This window comes from Lacerta agilis, chromosome 7 (assembly GCF_009819535.1).
Source record: "Lacerta agilis isolate rLacAgi1 chromosome 7, rLacAgi1.pri, whole genome shotgun sequence".
Taxonomy (NCBI): domain Eukaryota; kingdom Metazoa; phylum Chordata; class Lepidosauria; order Squamata; family Lacertidae; genus Lacerta; species Lacerta agilis.
The window spans coordinates 44,075,808-44,094,981 of NC_046318.1; the positions used below are offsets into that span (position 1 = coordinate 44,075,808).

At 44.1% G+C, this 19,174-nt stretch overlaps 1 protein-coding gene across 2 annotated transcripts; it reads right to left on the reverse strand.

Annotated features, from left to right (window-relative positions):
- Nucleotides 1–1,300: 1,300 nt before the first annotated feature.
- On the reverse strand, nt 1,301–17,106 carry AQP4 (aquaporin 4). Of its 2 annotated transcripts, none has more exons than XM_033155081.1 (5): nt 17,023–17,106; nt 10,984–11,398; nt 8,067–8,231; nt 3,919–3,999; nt 1,301–2,391 (listed from the first exon to the last, which is right to left on the reverse strand). In XM_033155081.1, exons 1-5 carry the CDS (start codon nt 17,055–17,057, stop codon nt 2,113–2,115), a joined length of 975 nt encoding a protein of 324 aa, XP_033010972.1. In that variant the 5' UTR covers nt 17,058–17,106; the 3' UTR covers nt 1,301–2,112. The 2 variants fall into 2 exon arrangements, with proteins under 2 accessions (XP_033010972.1, XP_033010970.1); XM_033155079.1 differs by lacking the exon at nt 17,023–17,106 and adding an exon at nt 15,623–16,081.
- Between the last annotated feature and the right edge of the window lie 2,068 nt (nt 17,107–19,174).

Consider the following 19,174-nt stretch of genomic DNA (forward strand, 5'->3'; position numbering starts at 1 on the left):
CACCGGACTGGGAGATCTGAGGGATCTGAATGCAGCAGCACTCACCAGGGCATTAGTATCTTTATTCATATGGTCTTCCTTTGGCAGACCTGGTGAATTTTGCTGCACAATATGATGTCTTTTTACTCAGAAGTTCCACTAAACCCAATGAGCATTACTCCTTAGGAAGTAACCTGGTTTGCTTAGGAATCCCCATGACAGGGTGAGCTCCCGTTGTTTGTTCCCAGCTCCTGCCCACCTAGCAGTTCAAAAGCACGTCAAGTGCAAGTAGATAAATAGGTACCACTCTGGGGGAAGGTAAACGGTGTTTCCGTGAGCTGCTCTGGTTTCACCAGAAGCGGCTTAGTCATGCTGGCCACATGACCCGGAAGCTGTCTGTGGCCAAATGCTGGCTCCCTCAGCCTATAGAGCGAGATGAGCGCCACAATCCCAGAGTCGTCCGCAACTAGACCTAATGGTCAGGGGTACCTTTACCTTTATACTCTCAGTTCTTTCCTTTTTTGTGCAGTGCATTTGGTGCTGCTTCACACTGGGCAATTTTGTTAGACGTGTGTTGCTTCTATGGAGGAAGAAGTGCATATTTCTTTTATCACGTTGTGTTTCTTGTGCATAAGATTATCTATGTACTTTTCCCTACTTAGAAATACTTCTCCCTACTTAGAAATATTCACCACTAGTATAGCAATCCTTTTCCTACAAGACCAGGTGTTCTCAGGGTGGTTCTGTACATTCACCACATTTCACCACCAAAAACCTTAATAGGAATGGATGAGTTCCATACAAAGAACCTCAGCTATAGCAAAATTCAGTTCTGGCTACATTCAGAGAAAGTGTAAACGTTACTCCTTTTTGACCAAAAGCATTTGAAGTTTATGAAAGGCAAACTCACCGTTCAGCAGCACAACATCACACAAAGTTGCAAGCTATTCCATGCTCTGGCTTGTTGATGCATTGAAAATTCACAGTTGCTATTTAACTGTTTCATTGATATTATAACTGCATGGAGATCATGCAACAATTGCACACATCTCTGTTGACAATGGCTTTCTGGCCTATGTATACTGAGTGTGAGCATAGTGGAACAGACATGTCTGCAACTGTCACACATGGAAATCTACACACAGTTTGCCTGGATTTTCCCCTAGAGCTTTTTATATAGGAAATGCATTGTGTTTGACGCAGCTCCAGAACAAATCTTTTTAGTGACAGAGTATTCTAAGCAAAGCATCAGTCACCAAAGCATTTCCCAGAAGTATTTTAAAGAATAATGAAAAGCCTGCTTGTTATACATTTTTTTTTAAAAAAAATCACATTGTGAGCAAAATAGTTACACAATTTTAAAATTTCAGTTATATAAAATTGGCACAGTAACATTTTATTTGTTTGAATAAGTGCACTGAAAACAGAACAGCCTTCAACTTCTTTTTGATACCTTTTTTGTGGAAGTATAAAATGTATGAATATGGCAATTCTTGTTTGTTTGTTTTTTGTTTTGTTTTGTTTAAATTGTCTTCTCCCAAATGTAGCATGGAAGGATTAAAAATAACAGGAGGACTAGAAGAAAGGGGGGAATAAGGCTTTTGCAAGCATTTGTTGTATCCTCCATGTTATCTCTGCTTTCACTGAACCTGCCATAGACTTCGTCATTAAAATTCTAATCAGGATTGACAACAGCCAATTAAGTGTCAGAAGAACAATCTGATAGACACTTCTTTCTGTGTCTATAGGCATCTTTTGATAAGTTTCATCTGTCAATCTGATTGACGAAGATTGCTATTTCCTGCTCATAACTGCTTGCATTAAAACCAATGCCTCTTTCAACATTCACTCAGAAAGCAGAGAGTGAATAAAAGGATTCCCTTATAGCTATTGCCAAGAGGACATTTATGAATTTGGAATAATCTATGAGGATCCCTCAACATAGTTAGCTGCTACCTTGTCAACAGAATGGGAGTCTGGTCTGATTAAACAGCTAATTCACTGCTGCCATTTCCCTACAGTTTTATGATGTCACAGGTGGCTAATTTACAACAAATCTGTCTCTTTTATGGGTGGAAGGCTATCTGTGGGCCTGCTAGTAGACTGTTCCCTGCTTTCAGTGCTCCTTGCTAGTCATACAGATGATAGCACCTCATTGGTTGGGTCTCTACCCTTCTTATCATCACCCCTCTCAAGGTCAATGACGTGGACCATTCCAGGCTTCAGAAGCAAATCATCTGTCTCCACCTGGCTCCTGGTGTCTTCAACTTCTATGTATTTCCCTTTGGACTGCTGGCTTGTTTTAGTAAACGCTTCTTTGAGCCGCTGTTTGAATTCAGCATCAGGACAGTAGACATATTCATAAAGGGCGCCGGCAAGAACTGCTCCTATAATTGGTCCCACCCAATATATCTGTACAAAACAGGGAGAAAGAAACATACATTAAGCATGGATTGGGAGTAATGTTTCAAAGAAATTTTAAGAGTCCAATAATGAAGTTGGATGTTACCAAGGTTAGCATGGTTGGTGCTTCCTTTATTTGGTGCTGCAGGAAATCTTAGCAACCTACCCAGTTTAGCAGGGCTTGGATGTGTAAATGGCACATCAGCAAATCACCTCCCAAGAGAAGAGGCTTTGCTGGCACAGTATGTGAACACATGTGTACAGCCAAACCACATGAACAGATGTTTTATAAATACCTGGAATTCTGTGTCTTTTATAGCCATAGGAGCACATACAGACACAGAATGATAAACTCATACCAAAGAACCTTAATTAGGCTGACTGAAGAATAGCTAGTATTCTTTTGAATTCTGATTGGATGATGTTTTGTCATTTGTATCAGCAATGCCTTTGTTCATGAATCCATCAGCATAAAATAGCTTTGGATGAAACAACACACTGTTGCACACCACCCCAACCATTGAGTGGTGTGAGATTCCAGCAGTTCCAGGCACTTACCCAGGGTTTGGTTTCCTTGGAGTGAGGGACAGTGGAGACTGTGGTGTCTTTAGGATATACAGTTTATTTACACATATATACAACCTTAGCCTATGATGGAGGGGTTCACAGCATTAACACCCAACTGGGTCTTTCTTCTCCCAATAATCACAGCCTTGGATTATAGTGGAAATCAGGAATGGCTCTGTCTCTCAGACTTCCCGGCCAGCTTCCTCCTGCTTCAAGTTTCTAGCTCACATGCCTCAACTCTGGCCTTTGTCTTTCTAACTAACTAACAGTTGAGGTAGTGAGGCCCATACATCTACTCTCTGCCACGGAGCCACTTCCTTTGTTACCTGAAGAGCATATACTTGATGGGTGATTACCAAGAAACTTGTCTGGCTATTCAAGAAAGTGGATCATTGTTGGATCCAAGAACTAGAAGGGACTCAGGCATACAGACTACCCACTCCCCAAACTCACAACAATACAAACTGGCACTTATGTTGCCAGCCTATCTCAACAGTTTCCTAACACTAAGAAAGGAAATCTGGTGAGCAATTCAAAGCAAGCCTAGAAACATACACTCATGAAGACACAGCTAAGGTTCTACGGTGACATTCCGGCAGAACCTTCTGAAATGTACGTAATTAAATCAGTTAGTTACATGAGACAACTGACATTTGTAGGAGCATTCTGTTTAAGTACAAGTTCTTATAGATTGCATTGATTTTGTTTCAATACAGCATCAAACTTAATATAGCTAATGTCTTACTTTGACTCATCTTGGAACATGTGGGTTTTTTTTACAATCAAGTAGTATATAATTTTTTTGAAATAAATAAAATACATGATGATAATAATACTGCTATTGATGGTGGAGGAAGCCATTGATGAGCCTTGTCCTCCACAAATTTGTCTAATCCTAAATCAGCATGTTGGTGGCCATTGCTAAATCATGCATGAGTGAATGAGAAGTATCCAGGTGTATTCCCTTACCCAGTGGTTTTCCCATTTCCCCATGATAACTGCAGGTCCAAATGACCTAGCAGGGTTCATGCTGGCGCCTGTGTAGCCAATCTGCAAGATATTTAAAAGGAAGACTGTTAATTGTTATTATACAACCATCAGATATCCACATGTTTTAATGATCTTGTGATGGAACCAGCTTATGACTGGCATTGCTCTAGATCTATTGCCCAAGTCACAAATGCCACTTTCCCTGCATTCTTTCCCCCACCTAGTTGGGGATAGGAAACATTTCTCAGTGGTCCAGTTCTAGCCCATGGACCTCCAGTTGCTGAAGTCTATCCTCAAGATTCATGCCAGTCCAGAAGCGATGAGCCAGAGACAGCAATGGGAACCAGGACACAGGACTGCTAGGAGATTCTTTCCAGGACTGTGAGTATCCCTCTGGACTATTCATACTTCATGGAATATGGACACTCTTTCCAACTTTCTTCTTCATCTCTATATGCTTTTCAAAGCTCAGATTAATTCTGCTGGATCTGACTTTTACCCAGATCTCTTGGAAAAGAGAATTATGTGTGTGCATCCTTGCCCTCTTTCTCTCAGCATAGTGGGGGAGGGTAATCTGGGGTGGGTAGAAGTGACTGAAGGAGTACTCATGGCACTCACTCAAAAAACAAAATGTGCTGGTGGGCCTAGATTTACCTGTATATAACACTTTTCAAAATGCAGAGGAAATGTGTACAGTGTGGATGTCACACAATTATGCCTACCAAACACCTATATGTACACACTGTTATTTGATTATTTACTATTTAATTATTTACTAAATTTGTTAGTCATTTGTTATCAACAACAAAAATAAAAAAATTCTAGACGCAACCTAGGGTCCCTCCAAATGCCCTTTTTTATTGCACATTCATGGTTATTTGTGCTCTTGATGTTATTGAGATGGTCACACATGACCTTGTTTTCCATACTTTTTGTTCCTGAAAAGGTTTTGGGGTGGTCATAGAATCATAGCATTGTAGACTTGGAAGGGACTATCTAGGACCATGTAGTCCAACCCCTTGTGATGCAGGAATATGCAGCTGTCCCATATGGGGATCAAACCTGCAACCTTGGCATTATCAGCACCACGCTCTAACCCAGGGGTAGTCAACCTTTTTATACCTACCGCCCACTAATGCATCTTTCTTGATGGTAAATTTCCTTACAGCCCACCAGTGCTCAATGGAAGGAGGATCCAACTTGCACCATAGAACCCCCTATCGCCCACCTAGAATCCTGAAACGCCTACTAGTGGGCGGTAGGGACCAGGTTGACAACCCCTGCTCTAACCCAACTGTGCTATTGCACTGAGCTTCATTTCCAAGCCATGCATATGCCTTAACTTCGTGCTGAAATCCTGTCACTCTTTATACCGAAAACATTCTGGTTTATTTTTCCTGGTTTTGTAGCTCTATAGGCCCTCTGGATGGCAATAATGTGGTAACATTGGGGAAGCATTGCAGAACAGACTAAAGCAGAATAAATCCCCAACCGACTAAAGCAGAATAAATCCACCATGAATGCACTATTATAATGTTACAAACACGTCACAGAATGCATCCACAATAAAGCACCAATCTGGAAGGGTCCCAGCAAGATGTCTAGGTACGCTGACTTTATATGTTTGCTTCAGGAATATTTCTATCACACCTTATTGGTGTCTCCTGTGAGACAGACGAGGATTGTTCCTATTTCACATATACAGTGGTATCTCGGGTTACATACGCTTCAGGTTACATACGCTTCAGGTTACATACTCCGCTAACCCAGAAATAATGCTTCAGGTTAAGAACTTTGCTTCAGGATAAGAACAGAAATCGTGCTCTGGTGGTGCAGCGGCAGCGGGAGGTCCCATTAGCTAAAGTGGTGCTTCAGGTTAAGAACAGTTTCAGGTTAAGAACGGACCTCCGGAACGAATTAAGTACGTAACCAGAAGTACCACTGTACAATTATATCATTTCAAAGCAGGGAGTCAATGTTTTGGAGCAAGTTAGTCGAAAGGTACCTGGGGATATACAGAAGAGTTTGGATTTGATATCCCGCTTTATCACTACCTGAAGGAGTCTCAAAGTGGCTAACATTCTTCTTTCCCTTCCTCCCCTACAACAAACACTCTGTAAGGTGAGTGGGGCTGAGAGACTTCAGAGAAGTGTGACTAGCCCAAGGTCACCCAGCAGCTGCATGTGGAGGAGCAGGGACGCGAACCCGGTTCACCAGATTACAAGTCTACCGCTCTTATTTTTTTTTTTTTTTATAAGAATTTATTGACATTTTTACTTATAACAACATACAACCTTAACCACACCTACATTTATACACATACAAAACAAATACAATTACACATCTAATACAAAAATTGCCATGATTTTCCTTCTTAATTAGACATCTCAAAAAAAAAAATTCTTTTTCCAATCTTGACAGTTGACTTCCCCTGCCTTTTCACCTTCGAGTTTATATCCATAATCTACTTTTTAACCTCTTCATTTAAAGAAATTAAACTTAATTATATATATAAAGTAAAACATTCATCTTAATCTTCATCTTAATCTTAATCATCTTAATCTATAAACTTAAACCACTTAAAATGACTTCATTTATACTACATCCTCATAAATCCTCACAAATCATCCTCAACAAATCTATCTCTTCTATCCTTTGAACTGCTGCTAATAACATAGAAACTTGAAATATCTCTTTTCATATTCAAACAAATAATAAAACAAACTATTGTTGACAGTGTTCACCCTCCGATTTCAAAATACCATAACAGATTGCTTTAGATTTTACTTAATACTTCACCCCACACCCCCTCTGTCCATTCTTCTTCTCCTGATGGCATCAGCACTGAACTTCCATGCAACTTCCCTCTCCCAACGTCCACAGATCCAGGCACAGTCCAAAGCTCTCCTTGCCACGAGCTCCGAGGTATCCAACTCTCCCTCTCTCAGCTTCTCCGGTTCTTTGTAGCATTCCTTTTCTTCTTGTAAATACCTTAATTCTCTGTCCCTGGCCCCCGAGCTCACACCTCGGGGACTGGATATAGCAAATCTTGACATCGCCTTGGGGCTGCCACCCCCAACAAGCGAATTTCCTCTCCGAAGTAGCTCATTCATTTCTTCCCATCTTTCCATCCATCCTCTCAGCTCTTTGACAAGATTTTCTTCCAAAGTGTCAAAAGTTTTGTTAGCCTCCTCTGTGGGCAGTTGGTTCCATTTCAGACCCCCACACAAGACTTTGACTTTTCTGTAAATTAGTTCCACCTTCAAGGCAGTGAGCCTTTGTTCATCTGTTAGTCCAGAGTTCAATACCAGTTCAAGGACGAAACCCAGCATACTGGCAGAGGAGGAGGAAGTGGGTATCATATTTCTTCTCCTGTCTCTTTGTTCGTCGCCATTTTCCTAAGCTGGAGCGCAAACACCGCAACTTTAAATAGAGATATTTTCCGCTAGTTAGCTTCCCAAGAAAAAAGTTTGCCAGTCTCATGTATCGATTTTAGATACTTTATAACCAGTTCTGTGGCAGCAATCCCTCAAATTGGTTAATTTCTTAGGCTCGAAGGGAGGGAGGCAGGCTGCCTTTCTCCTTCCCCCCGGATCGTTCCAAAAACACGATTTCTGCCAAGATTATTTACTCACGACCACCGGGTTCCTTTAGCTCCATTCTTCACAGGTAGAACTTGGACGCTCACCGCGGGCTTTGCCGCCGCATTTGCATCCCGGTTGGGGCATATCCCCGTAAGCCCGGCTCCGTTGTCCCTTCACCCCCACTCCCCCTTTACAGGGGGGCAGGGGAAGGGTTCGGAGCCTCCGCGGGCGCAGCCGGGGAGCCCAGGGTGCGGGACGCTCTTCCCGCACCCCAACCGGAGCCGCGCGCTGCGGTAGCGCGGCTCCTAACCCCCGGGATGGACAAGGCGCTTCAGACCCGAAGCAGCCTTCGACCACCCGGCGATGGCGTCGCCGCCGGAAGTCGTCTACCGCTCTTAACCACTACACCATACAGGCTTTACATCAAATTTACTTGAGCCAACAGTGGGTTTTGGAGTAAGATTCATAAAGCATTGTAATGACATGCACTTTACTGTTAGCTACTGTACCTAGCTCAGCTCATGGAAGAGGTCAGCAACTTACAGCAAACAGGTGTCCGATCGAAACTGAAAGTCCAATTGCAAGTGCCACTGAACCCGTGACATCACGTCGCTTAGAATCACAGCTGGCAAAAATAGTAAGGACCAGCTGGAACGTAATTATCAGCTCTACCACTAGTCCATGGCCAGCAGAAAGGTCCCCATGTACCTAGAAAAAAAGAAAACATGCTGGAGTTTCAGGAAGCACAGGAAAGGTGTAAACTACTTTTCTTACATCAGAAAAATATAATTTCCTCCCTACTAATTAAAGCCATTTCAAATTGGATGTGTCTGTAGTGAACTTAAGAAAACGAAAAGGAGGGAGAAGATTGTTTTAACTAATTTTATTGTTGTATTATTATATTGTTGTGAGCTGCCCTGGTAAGAAATCGAATAAATAATGTTGTTGTTGATGATAATGGATTAATTTAAAGTGTTTGAAATTACAGCCTTGTGCCACTGACTAGGATAGTGCTGGGAGGCTCTGCTTATTGATGTTTCTGGTGCTTCCTTAAAGGGTAGACCATGTGGTGGTGCTGGACAGGGCTCTGGACCAAATTTGGTCGAACCCTGAGACTAATCAGGCTGATTTGGGGGGATTTGGGCCTAGGTCGAGTTGGGAAGGGGCTTGCAAAGCAGCACCCCACATAGTCCTCCACAATCCTCAGTCCTGAGCAGAGGATTCAGGCCTGCAGGGTGGCAGAATTCCTTTACAAGCTTCTTCCTGTCAGGGAAGGTTATTGTGAAGGAGTGCCCTGCAGAATCCCACCACCACCTGGCCCTGTTGCCACAGTGACTGCCCAGGTCTACTACCACTGCTGCAGAGACCAGCAGTGATGGGAGAAGCAAGCAGGGAGCCATTGTAGCAGAGGAAGGTCTGGGAGTTTGCTATGGCAATGGGGCCTTGAGAATAGGCTACAAGGCCTGGCAGCGAGGTATGCAGGGAGGGGGGACTTTAACCTTCTTGCTCTCAGTGTGTGTGAGGCGAAGGCAACACAGTGCCTCTTCCTCTGTGCTCCTGGCTGTAAGTTTAATAAGAGGTTTTTAAAGGTTTTTTTTTTTTAAAACACCTTAATTAAACACAGTCCCAACTCGGAATTGATTCAGGACTGGATACAGGACAGGCTGGGTGATCTCTGGGTTGACCAAGGTTGTGCTCTGGCATGAGTGACACTATTTTAGCTCCCTGTGAGTCTGGTTATTTTTGCAGCTCTGATAGCAACATCGTGTAGCTGTGGTACTAATGTGGCGCCCATTTTTCAAATGTCAAAGTGACATAGTTCTTCACGTTCTGACTCAAGCAATTCTGCACTGCTGCAGCAAGCCACAGAATTGGGTGTTTAGTCACTGTCATATATGGCAGAAACATAAAAGATTTGGCCTAGCACAAGATGCAGTCTGCTATATGCATATAGCGCATATAAGGGTAGAGCACCGGTTTTTCCATTAGATGTTCACATGATATACTTAAGAAATGAAAGGTTTTTTTTTTCCTTAGGAGGACTGTAGTTTAGTGTTCTATTATAAATCCATTAATTAGCTCGAACTCAATTAATTTCAGTTTCAATTAAAAATAGGCAGCATGCAGTCCAAGTGCATTTTAATTTCCTTCAGTGAGGCTAACTGATGGGATTCTTTATTAGTGGAGAATGAAACTAGAATTTAAGGCACAGTCTATTATAAATAAGTGTGTCATCTTAAATATATGGCATTATCAGTCACTATAATAATGACATAGATTTCGACACTCCCATGTTTTCATCTTAAAATTGCATTTCACACCTGGCTGCTATGTACCTGGTATTAAATCATTTCTAAAAGTTTAAAAAAGAAAATATCTATTATTGAACAATTGCTGGGTGTAAAGAAAAGGCTGTCAGTAGAATAAATCAAAGGCGTTTACATAAAAATGTGCTGTTATTTTGAGTTAAAGAATAAATACCACCCACTCTTCACTAAAAGCTTACACAAGCTGCCTCCCCACCAACCCTGCTCTCACGAAATAGATTTTTAGCATTCACTTAATTATGGAGAGCTACATGGAATCTGTTCTTATGAATGGATTCATGAAGCCCTTGGCAGCCTGCCTATCAAGATTTTTGAAAAACAGTTTGCCAAGCATATGCTAAACTCTTTCATGGAAATGGGTTCCATTTCAGTCTCCACCACAGGATGACTATCAAGAGATCACCCTTTTTATTAAAAGATAGCAGTGTGAATCACATGAGAAGCCATTCCAAATGTGAAGGCACACTCTCAAAACATCTTCTTGCAGATTGTTTAACCTTGGCCACATATTTCTCCTTCGTTCATATAAATAAGGACATTAAAGCACATTTACATGGTATTAGTCTTTCAGTTTATATCCATGCAGGTCTTCTGACAAATCTATACTCAAGTGTGAATGTTTCCATGCATAAGGTTAATATAGAGAGCCTGGTGGAAGCAAGATAAAGCACAAGGGATACATTTTAATGCGAATGAGCTTTTGTGCCAGTGTAAATATAATTCAAAGTTGAAACTATATTGGCAAGAATGGTGGTTTGCTTTGCAAACTGGCTGAAGCAATAGCTGTTTTAAGCTTCATCAGCCAAAAAATAAAATAAAATTCAGTTGTAGTCTTTAATTAAAGTTTAATTAATGCATCGTGTTCTCTCAGTCACAATAACTGATACGTTAGACTCCACATTACATCATTCTAATGCTCGATAGAGTTGTCCACTGTTCTATAACTGTTCCACCATACCTAATACTTGACCACAGCTAATACATATTATCTACCTACCTACAATCTGTAGGGAAATCAACAGCGGGCAAAAATATGCATCTTCCTGAATTTAAATTGGAAACTTGTTGTATGGTTCAGGTTCTGTTTTATTATGTTTCATAAGAATAGGTAACTCCCAAGTCCCCTACCCTACCTGAGTAATTCCCAAGCCCCCTACCACACTCCGGGGGGTGACAAGGTAGAGAATTCCCGCCCCTGCGATGGCACCCAGGCATTGGGCTGCAATATAGAAGACTGACTTGGCAAGGCTGATCTTCCGAGTGCAGACCATTGCAACAGTCACAGCAGGGTTAATATGGCCACCACTGATGTGGCCAATGCATTGCACCATTGTTGCAATGCTGAGTCCAAAGCAGAGAGAAATGAGGACCATGTCGACAGGCAGAGGTTTTTCGGTTCCACCCCAGTTGATTGTAGAGCCAAGGCTGAGGAGGACAAAAATGAGCATGGCCAAAAATTCTGCAGAAACAGCTTTCCAGAAAGGCTGAGTCCAGATGCCTTTAAATGCCACCATGATGGCTTCGCACTTACACAGACGTCTGCACTTACTGAAAAAGGAAAACAAAGCAACATCAGGAGCTGACCCAGTAACTTCAAGGTTGGCTCTAAATACTTATAATCTGCAGAAGAATAGTGATAGTGACACTATCTATTTACTAGATTTCTGACCCACCCTTTCCCACAAGGTCCCAGACTAGGTGGGGCTAACATTTATTCATAACTAGCTAAGAGTGGAGTGAAGGAAGGGTGCTCACTTCCCACTTCCATTTACCACATGCCTCCCCTATTTCTCACTGTTATTTCCCACATTTACATACTGTACATGGCTGAGGCCATGACCATGGGAGGAGATCGGGGATTTCTCAAATCTGGTCCTGCTCTCTGCTATGCCACAATTATCAAGCACTGAGTAAGAGGTTATGAATGAATCCTACTTGCTACCCACAAACTGCATTTAGGAGTAGTGTGTGCACCATGTCCCAGAACTGTTTCTCAAAGGTGGTGAGGTCCAGGTTCCAGTAAACATTTGAAACTTCTCCAACAGCACAGCATTGTCAAACTGCATGGAGCACCCAAGAAAATTAGAAGTGGCATGAGAGAATTGTTGTTTTCCATGCTTTCAAGTGAAGGGGGTTTAGTAAAGGTGACCCACCCCCAATCAGGATCAGCTCAGACTGCTTTCTCCCTCCTTTTTTTGATTGAGGGGGGCAAGGAGAGAGTATAGGAAATACATCTTCCCCCATGATCCTGGACTCTTTAGAAGGAGGGATATAGGAATAGGAATAGGAATAATTTATTATTGGCCAAGTACATTTTCCAACATACTTGGAATTTGTTTCGGCTACATTGCAATGTAAACATACAGACACTGTTCCTCTCACAATATAAAGAAGCAAAGAAACCCCACCCATAATTTACCTCCCCTTCAGCTATACAACTACAAATTTAATAATTTAATGGCACAAGGGAAAAACCTATTCTTGTGCCTGGCCGATTTTGTATATGAAGTCCTGTAGCGACGTCCAGATGGAAGTAAATCAAGCAGATGATGACCGGGATGTAAAGGGTCTGCTACAATTCTCTCTGCTCTCTTCCTAACTCGGGTAGCATAAATTGTCTCTATTGAAGGCAAGCTAACACCAATTACCTTTTCTGCAATTCTTACAGCTCCATTTATATATATACGCCTCCATTTATATGATTTGGCCATCATCCCAAATTTAATCTCCCCAACAGGAGATTGTATGGTAACCAGTCATTTATATGAACTATGCCCTCACATCACTATGGGAGAAGATGCACAATCTCCACTTTTGATGGATACCTCTGGAAGAATGAGTCATTTTCATTTCCCCTTCCCTGCTCTCTTCCCTGTAACATCCAAAGACACCTTAAAGTTGTTATTTGAGTCTGTTTGCAGCACAGCTGCAGTACTTTCTTGATTGAACCACATATCAGATATATTAGTTGGTCAAATAGGCAAGTTAAATACATGAACCCAGGGCCTCTGGCTTCACAATCTCTGTACAATCTCAAGGAGCCAACAAAGCCTGTTACTGCCAAAGGGCTGAACAGTTTGGAAGCAATATCCCCCACTGCATAGTGTAAACTCATAAGGCCAGGACTTGAGCATGCCCTGACCCTGAGCAGTAGGTAGTGCTGTAAAACAGAAGTGGAACCAGCTACATCATGAAGGCCAGCAATGTAAGCCATACAAGTCTTGAACCAAACCCAGTTCCAAGTCAGCCAGAGCTCCCTAAACTGGAACCCCCAGAGATTGCTATCTCCTGCACCCCTGGAGACAGATTCCCTTTACACCAGGGACTTCCCACTTCCCAGTCCCTGATACACAATCCAGGCAATGCAGAAGACATGAGATGACTGATAGGCAACAGGGTTCTAGGCCAGAGAACTACCACTTTAAGGCACTCTACTCTTCAAGAATGGTGCAGAACATGGAAAGGATAGGGTGTCCAAAGGCTGAGACAGGTCTCATTTGAGCTCCAGACCTTGGTAAAACGAGTTGTCTGATTAGAGCTATCCAAGGTCCTGAAACTCCAGCTTGATGCTCTGTAGTTAATTAAGCCACCTACAGATGTCTATTGTGCCCTATGGACTTCCACTTGCAGTTAGGGTATGATGGTGCAGCAGCTAGGATTATTGCTGTACAGGCTCTTCTGCTTGCTCAGCCTAAACCTCCATGCCTCTGCTCTTCCTGGCTTCTCTCACTGCCTGCCTTCATTCTCCCCTGCCTGACCTACTAGACTCAACCCTGCCAATGATCTGCTGCCAAAATAAGAAAATCATGTCCTCATTACATACCGGTACTTGAGTTTCTCTTCCCAGATGTTGGTATGGTTCTATGAGAGACCATACATTATCAAAATAGAAGATATCCACCGCTGTATTTTACATTATGCTTTCACAAAATAAAGTTTATTTATTCCAAAGATTGATATACCATCTTTTCCTGAATTATACATTTTATACACTTTGTTGGAATTCCACTGACTCAGCTTTGATTTTATAAAAGCAACCTTTTGCTGATTTGGAACCTATAAACTTCCTATAAGGCATCAGTTCCAACTAAAAGAATATAGTGAGATGCATGACGTGAAAACCAGTTGGAAACACCTTATAAGGTTAATCACTTTCTCTTTTGCAGGATTCCTCATGTCATTAAGAGCTTCCTGAAAGACAGAAATTAAGCAGGTGAAACATTTCCTGGTACAAAGATGAAGTGATGGGGAAAGCTTCACCTCACGAATTTCTATGTGCTGTACAACTTTTAAATGAGCCCTTTGCCTTTTAAACAGTTGGCAATCCCAATACTGCCATCATATACTCAAAATACTGGAAACCAATGAACTCCACAGATACTTTTGCAAAATTTGTATGGGATTCTATCTTGCTGTGACATTTACTCATGGGCATTACTGTTCATCCCCAGGTAGGGAATTTATTGAATAAAAACACAACCTATATTTAAGCAAGATGATACCCTTCTTTATTGACTTTACTGCAGTAAAGGACAGTCCCATAAGTGATAGGTACTGTAATGACTACAGGTTTTACACAGCTTTTATACTTTCTCATAAACAGCATACATCATATTTGTTATATAATTACTGCTACACTATCCATCACATGCCAGCTATGACATGACAACTTCAGATACCTGACAAATTAACTGTACAAGTTGGCCAGTACAATAAACTAACTTTTGATCTGGACAGTAAACGGAAGCCAATCCCACAAAAGTTAATCTTTCAACTAATTAAATCAACAAATTCTCCATCATCTCCAGAGTTTTACAACTGAGCAGGGATCTGAACCTGAGTTTCTAACACCTGTACCCAACAGTGTGGCACTAGGAGTCATGGAAAAGACCCTGATGTTGGGAAAGATGGAGGGCACAAGGAGAAGGGGATGACAGAGGATGAGATGGTTGGACAGTGTTCTCGAAGCTACTAACATGAGTTTGGCCAAACTGCGGGAGGCAGTGAAGGATAGGCGTGCCTGGCGTGCTCTGGTCCATGGGGTCACAAAGAGTCGGACACGACTGAACAACAAAAAGGAGTCATGGAACCATAGAAGGGTTGGAAGGAAACTAAGGGTCATCTAGTTCAATTGCTGCAATGCAGAAATCACAGCCACCCAACCTCTGTTCAAAACCTCCAATGAATGAGAGTCCACCACCTTTGGAGGAAATCAGTTCCACAGTCCAATAGCTCTTTCCACCAGAAAGCTTTTCCTAAAGTTTAGCCAGAAGGAAGAGGGCTAAGAAAGGCCTTCCCTTTCCCTACCTTAATGGCCCTCTGTTCCAAGCCATTCCCATTGTGGAGGCAAGATCCACTCCAAGTTCCCAGTTGCAATCTTACAGACATGACACCCTCTGCAGTTTCATCCTTCCTCGAAGAGGAGAATTCTAACTATGAGCAGAGAGAGACACATTCCTGGCAGCAACAGTGCCTGGTTGCAAGTTCTGAGAGCACAGCAGTCTGGTGTGTGTTTGTGCGCCCGCCCGCGCGCCCGCATCTACCCCCCCCCAGCGCCACTTAGCAACCCAGTAGGAGGGGGAGGGACGAAAGAGAACAAGCCAAATATTATCTTTGCAAGCACGAGAATAGTATCCTTCCCTCCTCCATTACTTGTGCAAAACGTCCAGGGTTTCGAAACCTCAGCAAATGCCGAGGGTCAAGCCCGTGCTGGCGTCCAAAAGGGTCTGAAATTGGAGGTGGGAGGAGAATTTGGAAGACGCGACTTTTTACCTTCGGGTCCCGCGCCTGGAGTCCTCTGGAACGCAAACCTGAGAGTTGCAGTCGCGGGTCCCTTGGCCGCCCTCTCTGCCCTGACCCAGCCGCCACCTCGCAGAGTAAGCACAAACTGCTGGCAACGGTGTATTTTTAGGATTCTTTCCAAATAGGTGAAAAAGACGGGGACTGCCCTTGACCTTTCCGGGGACGCCGATCGCCTCGGTTTCAACTTTCAGGCTTAGACAGCTATGGGTCCAAGCGCGCGCGAGCGTACGCGCACGCAGCAAACCTTGTATATATTGCAAACAGGGGAGACTTGCAAGTGGGGCTTTCTCACGAAACTTCGCCGGCTTGTTTGGCGGAGAGGGAATATGTATGCTGCCAAAACAAAGCCAAAAAGCACCAAACAAATTAACAAACGAAACACCGTAGCAGATATTGATCAACCCAGAGCTCATCCCAAGGCAGCCTACAAAGAAGGTGGGAGAAGCGACCCAGAATCCAAACTCACAATATCGAGCGGAGGGTGCCGATCCGGGCACAGGAGGCCAGCGGTGGGAGACATGTGCGGCTCTGTGGGATTGCAGGGGAGGAGAGAAACGACGGAGTGAGCTCCGCCGAGGCTGCCGAAAGGGCCGGCGCGGCAGCGGGCAGGACTCCCACGACGGCCTCTGCTTCGCCCCGCCTCCCAGGCACTGGCCTCCGAGTGGCAAGGGGGCAACCGGGCAGCCTGCTGGACGTCCTTCTCGCGAAACAGCAGCAGCTGCTGCAGCAGCCGCCGCAACTATCCCAGCCCCTTCAAGCTTTCTGCCACTCGCGGAGCCTTGGCCAAAGCCTCTTTGCGTTATTGTTGCTGCTGCGGATCGCATCCCTTCCTCGTAATTCATCCCCCCCCCCCGAAAAGTTCCAGGAAAATCTCAAGCTCGCCTCTCTCTTCTCTTTTGGCAAACGGAAAGCCCCAAACGACCTGCTTCGCTCTTTCGGCGCACCGGAACAAAGCGGGGCTTGTTTCCCTTCTCCCTCTTACTAGCTCTCCCCAAACCACCTTTTGTGTGCGTATGTGTGTGTAGCTGCTGTCTTCATGCATCTCAACTGCAGCCCACGTCCAACCATGGTATAACTCCGAGGCATCGCTATTAAAAGTTGGGTGGCGTTTTCTGTGTTTGTTTTGTTTTTGCGAATTGGACTCCAAGGTCTGGAATGGTGCACAGTAGCCAAACCTTTTTGGGTTTCTCTCTCTGCCACCTCTCTTCGGCCCCGCGCCCCCTTCTTTCGCCTTCCCCACCTGCACCAACCCCCCCCCCCGCCTCACCAATCGCCTTTTCTCCCCTGCCATTTGGCGTGAAGCAGCCCTTGGGGGGCCCTCCACCCCACCCCACCCCACCGCGCCTTGCTGCAGCGCCCCGACGACTCACCCCCAGCAGCCTCTGGATGCGCTCCTGTCGCTCATTCCTTCCCAGGTTTGTGCGCCTGCCAGAGACGCGCCGGAGTTGCCGGAGAGCTAGAGCGAGCGACGAGGGAGGCGGAGGGAAGCTGTCCGGCGCGCTCTGGGGAGTCGGATTACTGTGCGCCTGGCCTGGTGGGGTTTGGGGGAGCCGAGGGCGGCTGGCCGAGCAGATGGCAGGTTGTCGCGAAGTTATATTTGAACTGCAGATAACTTTCCCTTACCTGATCAGCTCGAGGCACGCGGCAAAACGCAGCAGCAACAGAATCGGATACACACGGTCGCGAAATCAAGTTTTGACCATCATCACAGCAAATGTAGACCAGGCCCTCCTCGACGTCGTTTGTTTGTTTACAGGACTCTCTACACCGCCTTTCAGGGCAAAATGCCCTCTCCAGGCGGCTCAACAACACAAACGTGAAACCAGGCATCAAAATGGTGGAGGTGACTTCCCTGTAGATAGCGCTGGGGAAATTGAAGGAGGGCAGCCTTTAATCCAGAACATCTCTGGATTCACCCACCATCAGCAAAGGAATGTGGGCATCAACAGAAAAGGGTTGCCTATCCTTGGTGTAGATCTGGGGTCCTTAACAGCACCCTTAGACACCCACCCCCCCTTACCCACCCTGTTGTTTGCAGGGTGGGACTCTGAGCAGCACCAGTCATAGCTGTCAACCTTTCGCTTTTTTGCGGGAAATTCCCTTATTATAGCATTGGGAAAAAGCAGGGAGGGTTGGCAGCTATGGCACCAGTGCTCTTTTGGTCAACTGGGTATATTGTGGTGCCACAACAGTTCCTCAGATTTCCAAATTTGCCTTCTGCCCCCCTTTAGACCTACAAAAATATTCAATGAACAGCAGATTTAAAGAAACATCTTTTTTAATGGTCAACAATGGAGCATCGGTAAGCATAGACAGGTTGCCGCATTCAGCACCAGTGGAAGTTTCCAAACTGTGTTCAGACAGCAGCCCTGTAGAGAATGCATCACAGTTTACTCTGGATGTAACCAGAGCAACAATGACTACAGTGATGCTGAGCTGCAAGGCCCATGAGAAGGTAATTCAGCGGTGAAGAATTGGTCCCAGCCTGTAAGTCTGATCCTGACGTCTCCCCACCCCCACCCCCAGCACATCCATGGGCCATTTTGACCAGTGGGTGGGACTAAGCACTTGATGTCACCATGATGTTTTCCTTTGTCCATGGGTCTGAAATCCAACTGTACAGACCAAGGCACCACCAATCAAATGATCATGCAGCACCTGATCTTTTAGCAGGGAGCCATGTCTTTACCTGCCCTAAACCTGTGGTTATTTATTTATTTATTTATTTATTTATTTATTTATTTATCCTTGTTTATGACATCAAGCCAGACATCCTGGAGAGTGAAGTCAAATGGGCCTTAGAAAGCCTTGCTAACAACAAGGCCAGTGGAAGTGATGATATTCCAGCTGAACTATTTAAAATTTTAAAAGAGGATGCTGTTAAGGTGCTGCACTCAATATGCCAGCAAGTTTGGAAAACTCAGCAGTGGCCAGAGGATTGGAGAAGATCAGTCTACATCCCAATCCCAAAGAAGGGCAGTGCCAAAGAATGCTCCAATTACCGCACAATTGCACTCATTTCACACGCTAGCAAGGTTATGCTTAAAATTCTACAAGGCAGGCTTAAGCAGTATGTGGACCGAGAACTCCCAGAAGTGCAAGCTGGATTTCGAAGGGGCAGAGGAACCAGAGACCAAATTGCAAACATGCGCTGGATTATGGAGAAAGCCAGAGAGTTCCAGAAAAACATCTACTTCTGCTTCATTGATTATGCAAAAGCATTTGACTGTGTCGACCACAGCAAACTATGGCAAGTTCTTAAAGAAATGGGAGTGCCGGATCACCTCATTTGCCTCCTGAGAAATCTCTATGTGGGACAAGAAGCTACAGTTAGAACTGGATATGGAACAACTGATTGGTTCAAAATTGGGAAAGGAGTACGGCAAGGCTGTATATTGTCTCCCTGCTTATTTAACTTATATGCAGAATACATCATGCGAAAGGCTGGACTGGATGAATCCCCAACCGGAATTAAGATTGCCGGAAAAAATATCAACAACCTCAGATATGCTGATGATACTA

What these genes read in the sequence shown, in the direction of transcription:
- AQP4 (XM_033155079.1), bottom strand. Translation starts at nt 16,065, where the DNA reads ATGAGCTCTGGGTTGATCAATATCTGCTACGGTGTTTCGTTTGTTAAT. An exon ending in TCCAGGCGCGGGACCCGAAG is followed by an intron (nt 11,399 to 15,622) that starts GTAAAAAGTCGC and finishes TTCCTTTTTCAG; the next exon opens with TAAGTGCAGACGTCTGTGTA. An exon ending in CGATCGGACACCTGTTTGCT is followed by an intron (nt 4,000 to 8,066) that starts GTAAGTTGCTGA and finishes AATATCTTGCAG; the next exon opens with ATTGGCTACACAGGCGCCAG.